This window comes from Canis lupus, chromosome 38 (genome assembly GCF_048164855.1).
Source record: "Canis lupus baileyi chromosome 38, mCanLup2.hap1, whole genome shotgun sequence".
NCBI lineage: Eukaryota > Metazoa > Chordata > Mammalia > Carnivora > Canidae > Canis > Canis lupus.
This window is the reverse complement of record NC_132875.1, coordinates 12,552,187-12,572,397: the sequence shown is the minus strand read 5'-3', so window position 1 is coordinate 12,572,397 and position 20,211 is coordinate 12,552,187. Positions and strand designations below refer to the sequence as shown.

The 20,211-nt window shown below is 37.6% G+C and overlaps 1 protein-coding gene across 1 annotated transcript in view; it reads right to left on the bottom strand.

Moving 5' to 3' along the window:
* USH2A (usherin) overlaps positions 1–20,211 on the bottom strand; it is a 691,295-nt gene that overhangs the window by 343,722 nt on the left and 327,362 nt on the right. The window contains exon 32 of the mRNA XM_072814508.1: positions 1,424–1,583. Coding sequence (XP_072670609.1) covers positions 1,424–1,583 — 160 coding nt within the window. The remainder of the gene's footprint in view (positions 1–1,423; positions 1,584–20,211) is intronic.

Genomic DNA, 20,211 nt, shown 5'->3' with positions numbered 1-20,211 from the left:
GCCCTAGGATGAAGGCAGGTGCTAAACTGCTGAGTCACCTGGGCTGCCCTGTGCAAGATTTTTAAAGGACGCATATGAACTTGGATTTATGCCACTCAACACACACACACACACACACACACACACACACACTGAAAGCTTTAAAAAAAAAAAAAAAACCCAAGTACTTATTAAATGTCCCTCCTGAATGGTGTAAAGAAAATATGACATAGTGCCTGCTTTCTAGTTACTTATAATTTTAATTAGCTAATAATATAAAAAAATGTGTGCGTACTTGATTTCAAACTTAAGCCACAGAACAAAAATTGAGAGAAGTAGAACATTTGAGAATTTATGAAAAATGGAAGCACGAGAGAGAAATAATATAATTTTCAAAATTTTTTTTTTCTTTAAAAAATGCAGCAATCTCACGTAGAATTAACATGTCACTATAGAATGCAGAGAAGGTGAGTGCTGAAGTGCTGAAGCAGTCAAATAAAACTTCATGGATAAGGTGAGACACTACCTAGACAGAAGTCTGTATACTTGATGGATCGGATTTAGTAGGTAAAAGGAAAAGTAGAGGGAATTCCACAGAGGGCTTACAATGTGTCAGTGAACACGAGCCGGACAAATCATAAAATAGAAATTGGTCAACAGACAAATACTTAGAGTCGTGGGAAATCTTGTAAGTAATGGGGGCTCAGCTTAGGGCAGCACCGAAGGCCAACAGGATGGCTCAGACCCGGAATAATAGGATATAAATCATAATGTTTTCCAGCTTGAATGAATATAGTAATGTACTCAATCCAAACTCTTCTCTTATGGATGAGAAAACTGAGATCCGCAGAGATGAATGGAAAGAAGTATTACCTGGTGGCAAGAGAGGTTGCTAAGCTTTGACTCAGTAGGACAGTACACCTTGTACATCACAGATTAGGAAATGGGTAAGAATTGCTTAATATCAAAAATAATCTGAACATGCCTAGAGGCGAAAGTTCCTTCTCTCTGACTTCAACTGCCAAGGGAACGAGAAGGTCCTAGTTTATACTCAAAAAGAGTATAAAAAAAAAAAGAGTATATATTTATTTTTATATTTATATTTATTTTTATTTTTATACATATATTTATACTTTAATTCCAGCTCATCATGGATAACGCCTCCCCTACAGAAAGCCCAACGCAGTCCTGTAAGTGGTCAGTTTCCCTTTGCTGAAGTTTGCACAGAATCTGTGTAAGTAGGTAGCTCAGCCTGATTGCATAAAGACAAAATGGAAATTAAGTTGGCAAGTGATAATCAAAGGTTCCCAGAACCACTGAACTAATCACTTCTATGCATTTCATCACAATAAAATTAATTTTATGTCACAAACCCTTCCCTTGATTGAGCTCACTGGGACTCTTGCATAAACCTGTGTGCGACAGAGACGACATTTCTACTTACTGTACATATATAGTTCTAGAATCCAGGACAGTCAGAAGTGGGGAGTCCACGTGTTCTGGTGGCAGCTGTGCGGTGTACAGGATGACCAGGGAACTGTTTGTACATCCCACGTGCGTGCAGGCACTGAGCAGGAACTGGTGGGGTGTAAATACTGCTAAATCTAGAGGGTGGAGGAAAAAAAAGAATTTATTTACCACCGTATTTTTTTATTCAGGTGATCTCATTCCTCCTCTACATTCCTACTTCTTAGAACGGTTAAAGTCAAGCTTAAAACAAGAATCAATAGCCCTAAAAAAATCAATAGCAATAAAATATAGGCTGTTTTATCCTCTAAATGTACTACGGTTATTTTTAAATAGACAAGTGTCAGTCAAACTCTGGCTTTAGCTTTTTCATTTTCACAATTTGACTGTCTGCTCGAATCTCTACGACCAGGTAAATCATTTTCTGAGTTTAGAGTGACTTCAACTGTTCTGTTAAAAAATAAATGAGACATTGAAATTATTTTTACAGTATATTTGAAGAAGTTGCTTTCGAAATGCAAATACATATCTTGTAATGATGACTTTGTGCTTGTAATTCCTTCTGCCTAACTCCTTTCTTCTGTCCACCTGACCAACTATTATTTGACCTTCAAGTAGTCCAGCTCAGTGCAAAAGCCTGTTTCTACCTTGACACATTCCTAGCACATCCTGCCGTGACCCCTGGCACAAGGTGGAGCTCTTATCCTCTCCACGGATCTGGCTCCCATGGATGTGCTCACACCCTCTGCAAAGCATTATAGTGCTGTCACGATGATTTGTTTACGTGACCCTCTGATCCATGAAACTGAACATTGTGAGGGAAGGATTCATTTTGCATCCTCAGTGTCTAGCACAGTGCCTGGCGCATTGTAGGTTCTGAATATGTGTTTGAATAAATGAATCAGGAGCTAATGAATGAGATGATCTAGAAACAGTTGATTCCCTTGCATCAGAATAAGGCAATCTGTAATTTAATAATTCAGCTCTGAAATACCCTGAGCACTTCATTTATAAAGTCACTCAATATCTCCCCCTCTCTGTGCCCCTCCCCCAACTCATTCTTGCTCACTCCGCATGCATTCTCTCTCTCAAATAAAAAAGTCTTTTTAAAATGATCATTAAAAAGGTACTCAATAATCATTTCGCTGATGAATATAACCAAAGTTCAGTCAACTTTACTGAGATTTAAATATCATTCATACTTTTATACTCCTAGAAGAAATTATTATTTTCCCGGAATATTTTTGAAATACGTTAGTCACAATTTAAGGGACACATCTTTTTAAGCCTCATTAACCTTGAACCATTAACCATTTCGTGTTTAGAAGATTAATGAAATACAACCTGATTTAGGGAAATAGATTTTGTATTGGACTGACAGCAAAAGTAAACCAGAAAAGAACACTTTGATTTTCATGCAAAGTACAGTCAGTTGGTTAAACATGTAGGTCACCAAAACAAGGCAAAAAACAAAAACAAAAACAAAAAAACCCACAAATAATTTTATGCTAAATATGGTTAGTCTAGACCAAAAGAGTGATCATCAAGAATAGATTCACAATGCTTTGAATTCAGCCCTATTCTCTTTCTAATTTTATCCTACTGGGATTCAGTGATACCAGCTGAAGTGGGCATCCCTAAGCTATGCGATCAGATGTGTTAGAAGACAATTTGAAGCTGGTGGTGAAGCAGGATGCCGTTGCCCAGGACTGCTGGAGACATGACAGGCTCAGCTGCAACACATGTGCATGAGTTAGGCCTGGACGACCTCCATTTGGACCAACATTCTATGAAAATTACTAAGTTAAGAATCACGAGAACAGTGGTCTCATATGTTACAGTGAGTGTAAACCACTATTTACTGTAGGAAAATTTCATGCAAACAACAGTAAGCCTGGGTGGTTCAGTGGTTTAGTGCCACCTTCAGCCCAGGGTGTGATCTGGAGACCCGGGATCAAGTCCCATGTCAGGCTCCCTCCATGGAGCCTACTTCTCCCTCTGCCTGTGTCTCTGCCTCTCCCTCTCTGTGTCTCTCATGAATAAATAAATAAAATCTTAAAAAAAAAAAAAAAAACATTGCCTATATAGCAGGTCCTAATTCTGGCCCAAATTCTAATGAGTAAATATGCTAACCATTATCTGCCATTCTCCTGTTCTCTTCACCTTCTCCAGATCCATAGGAACTCAGTGACCAAGCAATTGCCCATCTCTATTATCAGTCTGAATTCCTTGCATTCCCGAGGAAAGGGAAGCTGGAGATTTGACCCCAAATCCATTTTCAGGAGCAAAATTGAGGAAGACACAGCCTAGAGTAAAGCAGGAATCCTTGATGGGTGAGTCAGTGCAATTAGGAGAAAGCTGTAGTATTCGAACATCAGAGTTCATCTAACTTTTCTCAAAGAACATGCTTCTGTCGAAATTGTATTCCATGAGGTCAATTCCAAGTGACTTCGGAATATTTTGCATGAGCCTCCCTCTGGCCATTTCAGATTGTCTTGGTCTGTGGAAATGAGACTCCATGCTATAATGGTTCTTTGGCCAACAGACTCTGTGGTGGGGCAGTTTTCTTGTTTCCTTACATTCTAGCTTGTTGAGGTGGGGGTTTGGCTACCCAGCTTATAGGTGGTAAGGAAGTCATACCATTCAAATATGGCCTGATGATTGCTTGTCTGTGTTCGTTGGAACAGACTTGCACATCTAAAAATCCTTAATTAATTCTTAGTTACCTTTGTGAATCCTTAGTTACCATTCTCAGGCTGGTAAGATCAGATTGCATCACTATGGTATCATCATATTCCAAGGTCTCTTTATCACATATTGCACCACTCTCCACTCCCTTTCATACTATACCTCCATACTTTGAAAGTGACCTTGATCACCAAATGAGTTCCTACACTCACCAGGAATATCTGCCTCAGATGCCCACCAGCCTCCTATAGTAATTAGTTCCAGGGTTACCATCTATATCTGGTTTTTAGTAATTAGTTCCAGGGTTACCATCCAAATCTGGTTTTTATGACACAATATCCTCCTCTATGGATTGGGCAACTTGTTGGGGACTGGGAGAGACCAGGATGAAGAAGTAAGTATGTTTGGGAGGGTCGCGTTACTTCAGAGGCCCAGTATGAGTGATGAGCCAAGGCCAAAATACCAAATCCCGTCAAGTCCTGCATTCATAGTTCAGGTTTACCCCCAGACTATCTAAAGTGTTATGAAGTTTATGGATGAGGAAGATAGGAAACAGCATGGTTTTAACTAAAATGTCTAGCAGGGTTTAAGGATGTTAGTGGTATATAATCGAAAAGTGCTACAGAAAACAGAGAAAAGAGCAAGAAGAATCAGGAGTGATTCTGGGTAATTGTAAAAGGCAAGAGTCAGTGGAGGCTTTGGCAGGAAAGTGACATATTGAGCAAAGACTTGGAAGGGGTGAGAGTAAATCTGGGATTCTATGGGGAGGGCCATTCCAAGAGAGAACAGATAGCAAATGTTTAGAAGGAGGAACATGCCTGGCACAGACATAGCAAGGAGGGCAATGTGGCTGCAGCTGAGCAAATAAGGCAGACAGCAGTAAGAGGTGACATCAGAGCTTTAAGGAGGGACCAGATCATATGAACCTTGTAGGTCTTTGCACAGATTTGGGATTTGAATCTGAGATCCTACTTAGACCCTACAGGATTTTGAACAGAACTGTTGCACAATCAGATGGATTTCATGAGTTATCGCCCTGGCTGCTGGGTGGAATATTGACTACAGTGAGCGAGAACATAAGCATAAATCTCATTTAAGAAGATATTGTAATCAAGTAAGTGGAGACTTGTCATAAGTAAGAAACAGTTAGATTCTGGATATGGGTTTTCCCCAGCTCTATTAAGGTATTAGCATATAACATATGTAAGATTAAGATGTACATTGTGATGATCTGATGCCCATATACATTATAAAATGCTTACCACAATAAGGTTAATTAACATCTCTATGCCCTGCATATGATTACTTATTTGTGTGTGGTAATAACGTTCAAGATTTACTCTCTTAATGACTTTCAAGTTTAAATGCAGTATTGTTAACTATGTTTACCATGCTGTAACTTAGATCACCAGAACTTATTCATCTTATAGCTGGAAGTGTGTTCTCTTTGACCGACATCTCCCTACCCTTCTCCTCAAATCTGGCCTCAATTCCTTGGCAACCATGATGCTGCTTTCTAGTTCTGAGTTAGGCTATTTTATTCCACATATAAGTGGAAACATTTAGTATTTGTCTTTTTCTGTTTGATCTACTTCATCTAGCATAATGCCCTCAAGGTCTATCCATATTGTCTCAAAGGGCAGGAATTCCTCTTTAGATGGCTGAGTATCATTCCTGTGTGTGTGTGTGTGTGTGGGGGGGTGTATCTGTATCTATAAGCTTATTTTACTATAAATCTAGTTTAAACTCAACATATAAGTGAGATCATATGGTATTTGTCTTTCTCTGTATGACTTTACTTAGCATAATATCCTCAAGGTCCATCCATGTTGTTGCAAGTGACTTCATTATTTTATAATATTCTACTGTGTGTGTGTGTGTGTGTGTGTGTGTGTGTGTGTGTCACATTTTCTCTATCCTTCATCCATCAGAGAACGTTTAAGTTGTTTCCATATCTTGGCTATTGAATACAATACTACAATGAACACTGGGGTGCATATATCTTTTTGAGTTAATGTTTTCATTTTCTTTGGGTAAATACCTAGAAGTAGGGTTGCTAGGTCATATTTTAGTTCTAGTTTTAATTTTTTTTTGTGGGACCTCCACGCTGGTTTCCATAGTGGCTGCATTCAATTTACATTCCTACCTATAGCATACAAGGGTTCCTTTTTCTCCACTTTCTTATCAACATTTGTTATTTTCTTGTCCTTTTGATAATAGCCATTCTAATAGATGTGAGGTGATATCTCATTGTTAATAATTTAGATTTGCATTTTTATGATGATTAGTGATGTTGAGTATATTTTCATATACCTGTTGACTATCTGTATGTCTCTGTTTGAAAAAGATTTACTCAGATCTTCTGTCCACTTTTTAATTAGACTGGCTTTTCTGTTTGTTTTGCTATTGAGTAGTATGAGTTCTCTATACAACTTAGATATTAGATCCTTATCAGACATATGATTTGCAAGCATTTTCTCCCATTCAGTAGGTTGCATTTTCAACTTGATGATTTTTTTTTCTGTGCAGAGCCTTTTAGTTTGATATAGTTCCACTTGTTGATTTTTGATTTTTTTGCCTTTGCTTTTGGTGTCAGAGCTGAAAAATCATCACCAAGACCTAAGTCATAGAGCTCATTGTCTATGATTTCTCCTAGAGATTTTATGGCTTCAGGTTTTACATTCAAGTCTTGAGTGCAGTTAATTTCTGTGAATGGTATAAGATGGTGGTCCAGCTTCATTCTTTTGCATGTGCCTGTCCAGTTTTCACAACACCATGTATTGAAGAGATTGTCCTTTTCCATTGTATATTTTTGGCTCCTTTGTTATAAATTAGTTGACTATATATATATAATTTCTGGGCTCTCTATTCCATTCCATAGAGATGTATGTCTGTTTTTATGCCAATACCATACTGTTTTAAATACCATAGCTTTGTAACATATTTTGAAATCAAGTAGTATGATGGCTCCATACACGGAGCCAGCCTAGGTAGGGTTCAACCCAGGGCTGAACAGGGTAGGTCTGGAGTAGTGAAGTGAGATGCTCACTTTACTCTCCTTCTCCCAGGGAGAGAGTCTTGGTCTGTGCTGGGCTGTCTGGATTTAGGGCAGGGATAAATGGAAGTAATGTGAGTCTATCCTTCCTACCCTCCTTCATGCATATTCTCTTATTTCTGTGCCCTATCCAAGTGCTATATTCCCTTATTTGAAATCCTTGGCTCTTGTGAAGATTATTTTGAGTGTGAATAGTTCTTCAAATTGATGTTTCTGGGGGTGGGGGTGAGAATTGGGGGATTGATGGAAGGAACCAAGAAGTCCCTATGCTGCCATTTTGCTGAAATCCCTCCAAAGGGATCCCTGGATATGTTTTAGAGGCAAAACTATAGGATTCCTCTGTACCCTGGAGGTAGTATGTGAGAGAGAAAGAAAGGAGATAAAGTTGACTCCAAGGTTTTTAGTTTGAACAAAGGCAAAAATGAGATAACCATTAATTTGGTTGAAAAAGATCACAGGAAAAAAAAAAAAAAAAACAAGTTTTGAAGGGGAAGATAAAGAATTCATGTTTTAGACACAGCAAGTTTGAGATAATAATTAGACAAACAAATGGAGAGGCAAATAGGCAATTTGAATATAAATTTGGAATTTCAGGAAGAAGTCCTGAACTGAAATATAATTTAAGATGTCATCATCATATATATTATATTTAAAGTGGATGGGACACTAATAGAGTGAGTGTAGATAGAAAAGAGAAAAGGTATAATGATCCAAACTTTTGGTATCTTCTTTTTTTTTTTTTTTCTAGGAGTAAAGCAGGAACCAAGAAAACAAAGAAAGAGGCAACTGGGAAGGTATGAGAAAAACAAGAAGATTATAGTATCTGGAAGTCAAATTAATTAAATGTTTTAAAGGCGAGAGGTCAAATAAGACAAGGACCAAAGATTGACCGTTGTTTAACAATATGTCAGGCATTGGTATTTGTGCAATAAAAGTTTCAGTGAAGTTATGGGTGTCAAAGGCTGACTCAAGTGAATTTTTGAGAGAGCAAGAAAAGAACCAGAGATAGTGAATATAAACAACTTTTTCAAGAAATGTTGTTGTAAAGTAGAAAAATGAGACAATAGAGGGAAGGTAAGTAGAGTCCAGGGATTTAAAAAAAGATCATTTAAATGAATTAAAAATTATGTTGTATGTTGATGGGAATGAAACAACAGAGAGGACAAAATTAGTAATGGATGAAAAAGGAGATAATTTACTGTAGCTTTGCCTTGATTATGTGAAAGAATGGGATCTAGTATGAAAGCAGAAGATTTGGACTTAGAAAGAGCAAGGACAGATACTTTTTAGTTATCGGAGAGAAGGCATACTATGTGGGTATGAATGCTGGTAGGTGGCCAGGTGGTCCTAGGAGTGCGTGGGATTTATCTTATAACTGCTTCAGTTTTCTCAATGAAGAAAGAAGCATGATCATTAGTGAAGAGTGATCTTTCAATTCCCAGAATAATATACTGTTTTGGGTCCCTTATTTCTCCTATCATGAAATCTGAGAATGGTCAGTGAAATACTAGCTGACTTAACAACACTTGCCTGCTTCTCCTCATTCCTTTCATACACTAGACGTATTTCTGTTCCTTTAACTCTACAATTTCACACCTCCAGGACTTTGCAGGTATATTCTTTTTAAGTGAAATCTATTTTCTCCTTCTTTATACTTGGCTGAGTTTTTCTCATTCTTCAGGTTCATCCTCTTCTGGATGTTCTCTCTTGATAATCCAACAGTGTGTTCACCACCATCCCCAGATACTCTCTGTCATATTACCTTGTTTAGTTACTTATTATAATTACCAAAACATGTCAGAAATTGCCATGTTATTTATTTCTTGACTTTATATCCCTCTCTGGGGACTTTAAACTCCTTGAGTGGAGATATTTTTTTTCTATTATGTACACTACAATATCTCAGGACTGATGTGATGTCTACCTAGCATAGTTTTATTTATTGAGTAAATGAATAGACAAGACCAGAGGGAGACCTCTATACCCCTTACCCAGACTGCCAACTTTTTCTCAGAAATAGGATAACATCTAAGAATCTCCAAGAAGTTAATTAATTGTTAAGCCAATGAAGGGAGTCTATAATCGTGAGATGAAAGATTAAACACACACACGCATGCACACACACACACACAAAAGAAAAAGGCAAAATTGTGTTTGCCTGAATGCCAAAATGTAATTTTCAAACATGAATGCTTCATAAGAAACAAGGAGCTACAGATACACTGAAGAGTGGTATCTCAGAGTGAGGGCATAACGACGATTTAAATATTATTTATCTATTTTTGGTTACGTATATTTTTTGTATATACATGTATAGACAGAGAGAGGACAGCCATAATTTACCAATATCAATCCATTATTTATGAAAATGTAGACCTAATTGCCACATGCCCTCTTACACCTTCTATGTCATACTTCTTCTTTCCTCAATGACTTCAGCATTGGCTCAGTTTTCTTTTCAATTATAATTCCTTTTTGGCAACTCCAACATCCTCAATAATGACTCATCTCTGAATCTGGCTTCAGTTTAACTTCCTCAAATGTAATGCCCTTCACCTTTACTTCATTTATACGACATTCAGCACAGTTATACCCACTACTTGATCATCTCTCGAACTATTTCCAAGATTCTTAATCTAAGATTTGCCCTCTCTGACCACAAACTGATAGCCTTCTACCTCTTCCTCTTGTCATATCAATGTAACCACTCCTTTGTCACCACACAAGGTCTAGTCTCTTAGCACTTTCTCATTTTCAAACTATTTGCGATATTTGCCTTTTCCTTGATATGCTCTTCGATCACCCCTTTCAAAACCATGCTCTCCAGCTCCCTAGAGTTTTTCACCGCCGCAACCTACTTCAGTAACTGCTCTCTCGATTCCTAGTTCTGGATAAATCTCACCATCTCATTTCTCTCATGCTTCCCATACCTCTGAGGTATGAATGAGAGATATTGCTGATACTGAAAGAGTACTAGAATTTTAGGTTTTCCAATTTCAACTGGACCCTTGGCACTCATTGGTAATAACTGTCTTGTTCCCTTATTTCTTTCTTCATCGTATCGATCTTTTCTTTTCCTCTGAGGAACTGAGCAGGGTCTAAAATTAGAACCCCTAAGGCTCTCTCCTCTGAACCCCTGTAACATTTGGTATCTGTGCCAAGGGGCTAAGATCAATATGGCTGTCATATTAACCTCTTTTGTTTCCTTCTGCCCTCCTCTCCCTTCCCTAATTGTCCCTCACTTAAATTCTCATCTAGATTTCCAATTAAATTATAAATCTAGAGTTGATCCATAAAATAGGTACTGTCTATAAAAGAAAATGTGGCTGGTTGGTTAGGGAGCAGAAAGAGCAAGAGAAACTTCCTGAACAGAGTCACCGGAGGGAACAGAGACTACTCAGGGTTCAGATATAAGGTTGGGAAAACCAAGAAGTGCATATTCTCTTACCTCCACCACCTCAGACTTCCCAGAATGATGGAATAAAGAGAGAAGACATGTACAGATTCTTGCGAGGAAGGGCCCTGACCTGTGTTTCCAAGATATGTGTCCCATGGAGGTGACACATCCCAGCTAAAGAAATGACCTTAGTGTCTGTTGGTAGGCAGGACCACAGTAAACAGTGCAAAGATTTCAGTTTCCGAAGTGAGATACAGAAGCAATGAAGGTATCTGAGTGAGAAATCTTAATAGTGGTCTTTTTGCAAAAAGAAGGAAAGTGCCATGGATGGCCACACTCCAAAAGCCAAGAAACTATGGAAGACTCAGGAAGCTTTCACACCATCAGAGAACAGGAGGGGAACCCTCAACATGATTCTGATTCTCTTACTACTAAGTTTTATGAGAGGGAAGTCAGTTGTCAAGTGGAGCTACAGAAGTAAAGATATAAACAGTTACATAGAAATGGAGACACAAGTATATGTCTTATGGACAGATTTATAAACGCTCCATGCTTACTGGCACCTCATTTGTGCTTATGATGACCAGACAGCCAAGCTTTTTCAAGCCTAAGCAGAACTAAAAATTTTTCCAATCATTTTTCTTAAGACAACTCAAACACACACACACACACAAATTGAACGGGCCACATTTCTGGTTTGGGAAATCTGATCTGATTGCTCTGCCTTTGCTATGATAGGAAGTGAGGATTTTCTTTGATTCCGAGACTTTAAAAACTATAAACTCAACAGTGCAAAGAAAGCCAGACTGATTTAATAGCTTTTTTGACTTCCAAGTCATTTTTATGCCAATACTGTCCACCCCGAAGTGGATTATTCTCAATGTATTTCCATAAGAAGATGAAATGTCACTAGTGTCCTTTGAATAATGAGGCATGAAAAAAAGAAGGGGACAGTACCCGGACATGATACATGGGAGAGGAAGTTGCATAGGTGGCCCCCCTGGGAAATCCTTGGTGAAACAAGAGGAGATGTGAGCAAAAGGGGGAAAAAATCACAGAAGCAAAAAGGAGGCAGTATCAGGTGGGTGGGAAAAGAGTAGGTGGGTGAAAGGGAACAAATGGAATGAGGGTTTTTCTCAAAGAGTCAAATTTAAAAAGTGAAAGAGGATTACAGGGGAAGCAGGACTAAGGCACTCTTTGGGAACGGGCATAAACAGAGCCACCAATGTAACATGTTCGAGCGAAGAGGAATATAATGATAACTCTCTCCTCCTCGCCCAACTGCAACTGATTTGGTAATCCGTCTCTACAGAAGTGATTAGGCCCTTCAAGGGCAATGTAATGGATCAATGGATTCAAACAATTGCAGGTATGTACACAAATCTGAGTCGGGGAAATGGAGGGTGGGGGGACCCTGAAAACAGAAGGCCACTGTTTGTCAGAGCCCCTTAGCAACAACATCTTGTTTTCCATTTGCTTGATTGCATCATTTGCATAAGATCAAACACAGGGAGTTGTAGACAGGGAAAAACAGATCACTCTAATATGCATTAGAAATGGATCCACAGGCATCATCCTGAGACGTGTTACACGGAAATGCATCCCGGTGCATGGAAACCTCACCGATTACTGTCAAGCAAACTATAATTTACAATACCGGCCATGAATTATATGCTATTTTACGATTGATTTCATGCTGTTGTTCAGAGAATTTCATTGATCTCAATTTACAAAATGAACCAATAAGTAGGCAATGATTTTCTTTTAACTCCTGGTGTAAACTGAGGAATTTATATCTTATCGGTTTCTCCCATTAGAAAATTAAAACACGATTCTTGCTTCTTTAGTATCTAATGTATGTTATCTAGTTGCTTTTCTGACAACCTCCCAGTGTCATTTGGTAAATGAAACATACAGCTTCTTCCTGATTTTTTCTCCTGTCCTATGCATCCTTCTCACAAGTCAACACCAGGATGTTTAAAAATGCTGGAACAATTTAGGTGACTACTGACCACATCTCCTTCTGTCATTTGATATTCCAACTTGAGAACCACTGCTAGGTTATGGTTCAGCGAGAACACGTCTTAGGCAGCAGACCTAAGAGGTGGTGTGTTTTCCACAGATGCCTGGAAAGCAATGAGCTATGCCACAATGCACGTGGAATGTCAGGTTGCATTCATCTCTGCCACTGTGTAGCCCCTGCTTCACAATTGCTTGCTCAGCCTTTTGATTCCAGAAAATCAGATTATGACCTTATAATTAATAAAAATGGAGGCTTTCTTTAGCCTCATCATCATTGCTCTTCTGCTCTTCATAGAAGCTGAAACTCGCAACATACTTGTCGTTGGCCAGGTGAGCAACGAACCACCACTAACATCCAGTCCTGTGCTTTCAAACTAATTTGCAGAACCGGAATCACTTTATCCTGCTCTGTGCTCATATATACAACCTCACCCAAACTACAACACTAGCCAAAGTTTCTATGTGTGCTTATAATACTTTCCACCTCATCAGAGAAATCCACATCTCTCCCTTTCATCAAAACCTTGCCCAAAGCTTGTATTAGCCATGGAGCAACGCCTGACTTCCCTTTATGTGTAGACAGCATTCCCTCTATTTAGCTGTAGTCTTCACAAATCTCCCTTGCAAGCATCCTCATAAGCCAGAAGTATTTATGGTGTTGTAAGTTCTTTGAGAACAAGGATGCTTCTTCTTCCAGGCATCCCCTATGACTTCTAATACTTCGGACCCTCCTCATGGTTAAATAATAAAAACTTCATTGTGATAAAACTGGAAGTAAGAAAACCTGGTCCCTCTATCAGGATAGCAGCATGTGTTTGGGGGAGCCCAGCCTGCTGGGAGTTGTCAGTCACTAGTTTGGAAAAAAACAAAACAAAACAGGAACTATTACTGTCAGTTGTGATAATGATGGACGATGCTTCCTCATTTTCCTCTTTTCTTCTTTGGCTGGTTACAACAAAAGGCTCCCATGCAAAACTCCTAGGCTGACAGCATTCTAATCCAGCTGTCTTCCAGTCTGGCTTCCTGAGTATCTCTAATACCTGATTTGTAATACAGTATAGTACATTGAGCCCAGGTTGTTTTTCTTGGTTATTTTTATAATATAACCCTAGAGCGGTCCTCTTCTCTCTCTCTTTCTGTCTTGGTCTCTGTCTGTCTCTCCCACTCTTTCTCCCCTTACATACACACATTAACAATCCACCCTCTCCTCTACGTTGCCTCTAGATAAGGACAGATCTAGAATGAAGGAGTCAGGAACTGCCTTCTAATTTTCATAAATGCTTTCAACTCACAAGCCAAGGAGGAGTGTATTGAGATAAATTTCCAGGAATATTATCTAAAGAAACTTGAGTCATATAACTTAGCCAAATATTTCTTGCAAAACTGGTGGATATGTCCCCAGACTTAGATGGACATTTGCTACTATCATATTAGGAACTATCATCTTAGGAACTGGTTATTACATTGCAACACAACACTGTACTCATGTGACATATTGTTAAACAACAGAAGTTAATGAGACATGATGAGAATAATAAGTGTCTAACTACCTGTAGAACAAAAAGAGCAAATGAATCCGTGCTCCCCCAAAATATGATATTGAAGGTAAGATGTTATTAATTCAGTAACAACAATGGCTATAACATTGACTATCTACTGTTTGGTAGGCCCTGTTAAACACATTTTATACTCTTTCATGTATTTTAAGTCTCAAAATAACTCTGTGACACAAATAATGTTATTCACAATGTACAATAACAAAATTTCAGCCCAAAGAGGTCAGCTGTGTCAACACCTGTGTTGGACCCTGCATAAGGATCAACGGCCACCTGAGTTCACCCTGAAAGCAGTGCAGGATTTAGTTTGGAGGTGCCCATGGCCTGATCCTATTTCACAAAGGGGACTCCACCCAGTTCACACCTTGCACTGCCAGCTTAGTAAAGTATCACCTGAGAAAGGTTTTTGGTGAAGATGCATCATCAATTAAATATTAATTTAATGCTTTTCTAACTAAGCCCTGTACTGGACACCATGTGTGATAAAAGAGAAGTAATGAGTATGAGAGAAGTGATATTGTGATAAAAACGTTTACTTCTTAGATATTTGTTCTAATAGTTACCGAGGCTTGCAGAGGATCACCTGTTTAATTCATCATAAAATGCCCTTGCAATTTAATTTGGAATGATGTGCTGAGAAAATTATTCCTGCATATAAGAAGAGAATATGTAAAATGAACACAATGGATTCTCATAACTTAAATTGTAATGTTAGGGTGTAAATAAATATCCTATTAAAATTATGCTTTTCCATCAACCTGTGAAAATACAATGCATCATAAGCAAACACTGTGTTTAGAGAAGCTGGAGCAGTCTTCAATGTCACAACTAGAAATATTTTGGCCCATTATAAGACTTACTGAATTGTCTATCCTTGAGCCATTTCCATAAAATGACAGGCTTTTCTCTTTTAAAACAGTAATTTTCAAAGAATGGTCTATTGACATTCCTCCAGGAAAAACACTTGTATTATAATTGTCCACACTATGACAGTGTCTAACTTTTTTATTTCTAAAGTAATATTTTACTGATGATTTTAAATAAAGTAATAAGTCTGTGATGGTTAATTTTATGTATTAACCTGGCTAGGCTATGGTGTCCACTTGCTTGAACAAACATTAGTCTAGCTATTGCTGTGATTAATACTTAATAATCAGTTGACTTTATTTATTTATTATTATTTTTATTAAAAATTTTATTTACTTATTCACGAGAGACAGAGAGAGAGAGAGAGAGAGGCAGAGACAGAGGCAGAGGGAGAAGCAGGTTCCACGTAGGAAGCCCAATGAGGGACTCGATCCCGGGACTCCAGGATCATACCCTGGGCCGAAGGCAGGTACCAAACCGCTGAACCACCCAGGGATCCCATCAGTTGACTTTAAATAAAGCAGATTACTCCCCATAACGATGGTGGGTCTCATCCAATCAATTGAAGGCCTTAATAGCAAAAACTGATGCATCTTAAGTAAGAGGAATTTTGCCCCAAGACTGAATCACAGAAATTCTGTCTGTTTCTTGCCTGCTGGTGTGCCCTGCAGATTTTGGATTCAAGAGTGCAGGCTGAGTCTCCCACTTGCTGACCAGACTTACAGATTTCAGATTTTAGATTTGCCAGCCCCCACAATCATGTGAGTCAATTCCTTAAAATAAAAATAAAAATTCCCCTCCAGGAATGCCTGGACGGCTCAGTGGTTGAGCATCTGCCTTTGGCTCAGGTTGTGATCCCAGGGCCCAGGATTGAGTCCCACATCAGGCTCCTTGCCTAGAGCCTGCTTCTTCCTCTGCCTATATCTCTGCCTCTTTCCCTGTGTGTCTTTCATGAATAAATAAATAAAATCTTTTTTTAAAAAAATCCCCTCTGATCATTTACCCCTTTACCCTAATATAACATTTGTGGTCCCTCATAAAAAGGGGACCTCATCTTGAGTGTAAGGAATATGTAGATTTCTCTGAGGGTATCTGATAGAGGAGAGTGGGTGTCTACTTTGCATAAGAACTGGAAACCAGCATTCTTGGCACAAGGAGCAAGTTTGGTAGTCATGGAAGAAACAAATCTGGGTGCATTCTTGACTCCGATTTATCTGTGAATATCAGAACAACTCGTGAGATGGCCTGACAGAAGCCAATTTGTGTTATAAGCTGGGAAATATTCTGGAACATTTGCTTCTGATGCTCAGGGATGATGGTGTGTATCCAGAGCAAGGCCATGGATATGCTCAGTGGAGTTACTTTTTGGCCATTTGATATCAGGCTGGGTACTAAGTGCATGTGAGAAAACCTACGTGACTCCCTAGAAATGCAAGAGGATTAGTATGCAGAAGGCAGAGGTCATCTACTAGCAGGTGAGGGTGATGAGCAAGTCAAATATGAGTATTAGAACTAATGATACTTATTATATATTCAGATGTATGAGATCTGGGAAATGCTGACATAAATCTATCTAGATCCATCCATCCATCCATCCATCGATCCATCCATCGATCCATCCATCCATCCATCCATCCATCCATCCATCTATCCATTATCCCTTAATCTATATCTGCTTTAGGGTATACTCAACAGCTGTCTCCTGCCTCAAATCTTTAGTTTGGGATTCTTTACGTTTCTTTTTTTTTTTTTTAAAGATTTTATTTATTTATTGTGGGGGGGCGGGGAGAGCAGAGAGAGAAGGACAAGCAGACTCCACGTTGAGTGCAATGCTTGATGCAAGGCTCCATCCCACAACCCTGAGATCATGAACTCAGCTGAAATCAAGTGTCTGACACTCAACCAACTGAGCCACCAAAGTACCCCAAGACTCTAGATGCTTCTTAGATGGACAATGTCCTTAAAGCATGGATTCAGGACAGGAAAATGAAAATTGGTATACTTCATATGTAACAGAGAGAGGAGATCTGGATCTCTTTTGTTTTTTTTTATATAACCCCAAACCAACAGTCTCTCCATTACCTCTCAAAGACTTCAAAACAAATAAAAACTCAAAGTATACAGTGACTGAAAGAAAAAACAAAAACAAAAACAAAAAAAACAAACAAATTAGAGGAAGATATGGTCATTGACCTTGAGGAGAAAAAAAATAAAACTTCATTTGAGTAGTACAATAAATAGGTAGACGGATACAAAAGATGTGTGCCATACACTAACCATATTTTACAAAAGTTAATAAATATGGTGTAATGATAAAGATGCAAGACAATATATCTGAATCCAGAATTACCTGGCTAATACCTAATACAGCATTTACATTTAGATGTAAATCATTTAGAACAATGCCTGATAGAGAATAGCATTATGTGTTCATTAATTAAAAATAATGTTAGAAGTGTCTGGATGGCTTAGTCAGCAGAGCATCCAACTCTTGGTTTTGGCTCAGGTCATGATCTCAGGGTCCTCAGATTGAAACCCATGAGCGACCCACTCCTCAGGAGTCTGATTCTCCACTATTTCTCTCTTTCCCTCCTCCCACTCATGCCTTCTCTTTCTCTAAAATAAATTAATAAATCTTTAAGAATGTTAATACACTTAATTACGACATTATTTATATAATGATTTTCTTAATTTTTTCATGAAACTAGTGTTTTTTAGATTTTGGGGGGACTCTATGGAAGCACATGGTAAAAAATTAAATGAGTAGAGTACAAAATGAAAAGCAAACATTTCCCTACATTTCCAACTCTTGACAATTGCAAACACAGGGATAAGAGGCTCTCACACATGTGAGATGGCTATCATGGGTTTCACTGATGAAACCAGCACTAGCTGCATCTGCGTTTGGTTAATAACCATATAATCAACTTCCTTTTTTTAAAAAAAATTTTTGATGTAGCTGCTAATGCTAAGATCTATTACAAAAGCAGGCAGGCAAAACTTTTAAAAACTAGTGGATGACACTATAGTGAAAGGAAACAAGAAAAGAGAGAAAAAAGAGAAGAAATCACCAAACACTTGGCTTGAGTATAGAGTCTTGATTAGTGTGAATATGACTGAGTTACTGAAGTTTCAGGCCCCTATTTTTTCATTCCATTAAAAGGAATTTTTATCATGTGTAACATCTCTCCCTGTAATTGTTGTGAAGATAAAAGATAAATAGCCATAAAAATTTTATAAAGAAGAATTTATCATGTAGGTAAGAGATAACAATTTTAAATCATTATCAAAAAACAGCAGAGCCCGATTCTTTATATTTAGATGTTATTCCCATGAATTAGTGCTCATAAACTGGGAATGATATACTTTTAAAATGTTTATCATGTAATTATGTAAAACCAAGATATCTTTTTTTAGCTAGGATATCTTTTTTTTTTTAGCTAAGTCCAAAACATATAATGAATTTCTTATGAAAGGAAGCATATATATTTGATTTAATATATGCAAATATAGTTCTTTTTGTCATTTATTTATTTATTCATTCACTCCACAAGTATTTGCGGAGCATCTGCCATGTGCATCTACTATGTGATTTATATGCTAAGAATAGCAGATAACAAGATACATACAAGATATTTTCTTTTGAACTATACACTGCTCTGGGTTATGTTTTCCAAATTTCAGAGATCCTATGCTTTATCTGGTATAGACATTTATGAGGTACTCATGATTCTAAACCAGTTTAATTTCTATAGCCTCAATAATTCACCATATAAAATGGTAAATGGTTTGAGACGAATATTTGTGCAAAATTACAAATTATAGTGTATCTCCTATGACAGAAACTGAATTATTTATAAGGAGAACTAACATAGGAAGAACTAAAGTTTCACTTATTAACAACAGAGAAATCCACATACACCCATTTATTTTGTCTCAGAGCAAACATCTTTCTGTCTTTTTATATTTTATATTTGAATAGCCTCACCGTCACTGAAATTATAACAAACTTTTATTAGGCCTTTCATAGTAGTAATTTTACAAGATTTTTATTTCCTTAATTGCACTCTGAAATCTCCTTAAATACTTCTATTAATGTTGGCTTAATGTAACTATTTATGAGCTAATTTTATTTAGGCATATCTTTTAAATATTTCTTCACAGTGATAGAGTTGACTATAGCTGTCATTAAAACAAAATAATTTCAAAAATGGAAACCAAACTTTATGAAATGTTTTTTTTTTCAGTAGAGGAATTCTATAGATGCTGAATTTTAGAAATGTCTACTCAAAAGTTTGTTGGAGTTCAGTTTATACTAAAGGTCTATAGCATCATGGAAAACATTTATTTGATTTATATTTTAAAAACCAAGCTTAACTTGAAAGCAGTGATTCAGCTGAGGGGGAAAATCTTTTAAAATTATCTATATAGTCTTTTCAACACCCAGAGTTCCAACCTAATAGAATTTATGACCTGCATCCTCTTGATTTTTGCATAATAGAGCTACACAACTGGCAGAAAGTGACTTTCTAATCTCCCTACATGAAATAGATATTCAAATACTTGCATATTTGGTAGCATATCCCTAGGAGTTGCTGGACTTGTATACATTTCCACAACACAGTGGGAAAAAAATACAGAGGGCAATGCAACAATATCATCTTTGCAAAATCGCCTTTAAAAGTTGGGATTCAGAAGACAAACTTTCCTAAACTATATTGGATTTTTTTTTTTTTGACTCAAAACTCTTTTTCTCCTGTTCCAGGTTTGAATGCAACGTGGAAGTATAGTAAACACAGCGATGGGATTTTTAGTCAAGCAAGCGGAATGCCTTTAGGTAAGTCTTAAGTCATTCATTAACACTCCTCTGAAGTTTTCCAACCAGAGTAAAACAAGAATTTTATTTTGAAAATATGTGCCAATCTTTTGCTTGTGATTATATGGAATTTAATTACATAACTGCTTGGCATGTTTAAAATAGCTGATCAACTTTTATTATACTTTAATATAATCAACTGAGTCATATTTGTAGCCGTGGGATACCACCTCTCAGGGATTATATATAAATTGCATGGTTATGAGCTTTGCAATAGTCTGTGTAGCTGTACAATACAGAGAAATAGGATGCAAATATTTACCCAATATATGTCAAGTATTGAGACATGTGTCACTTCTCTGAT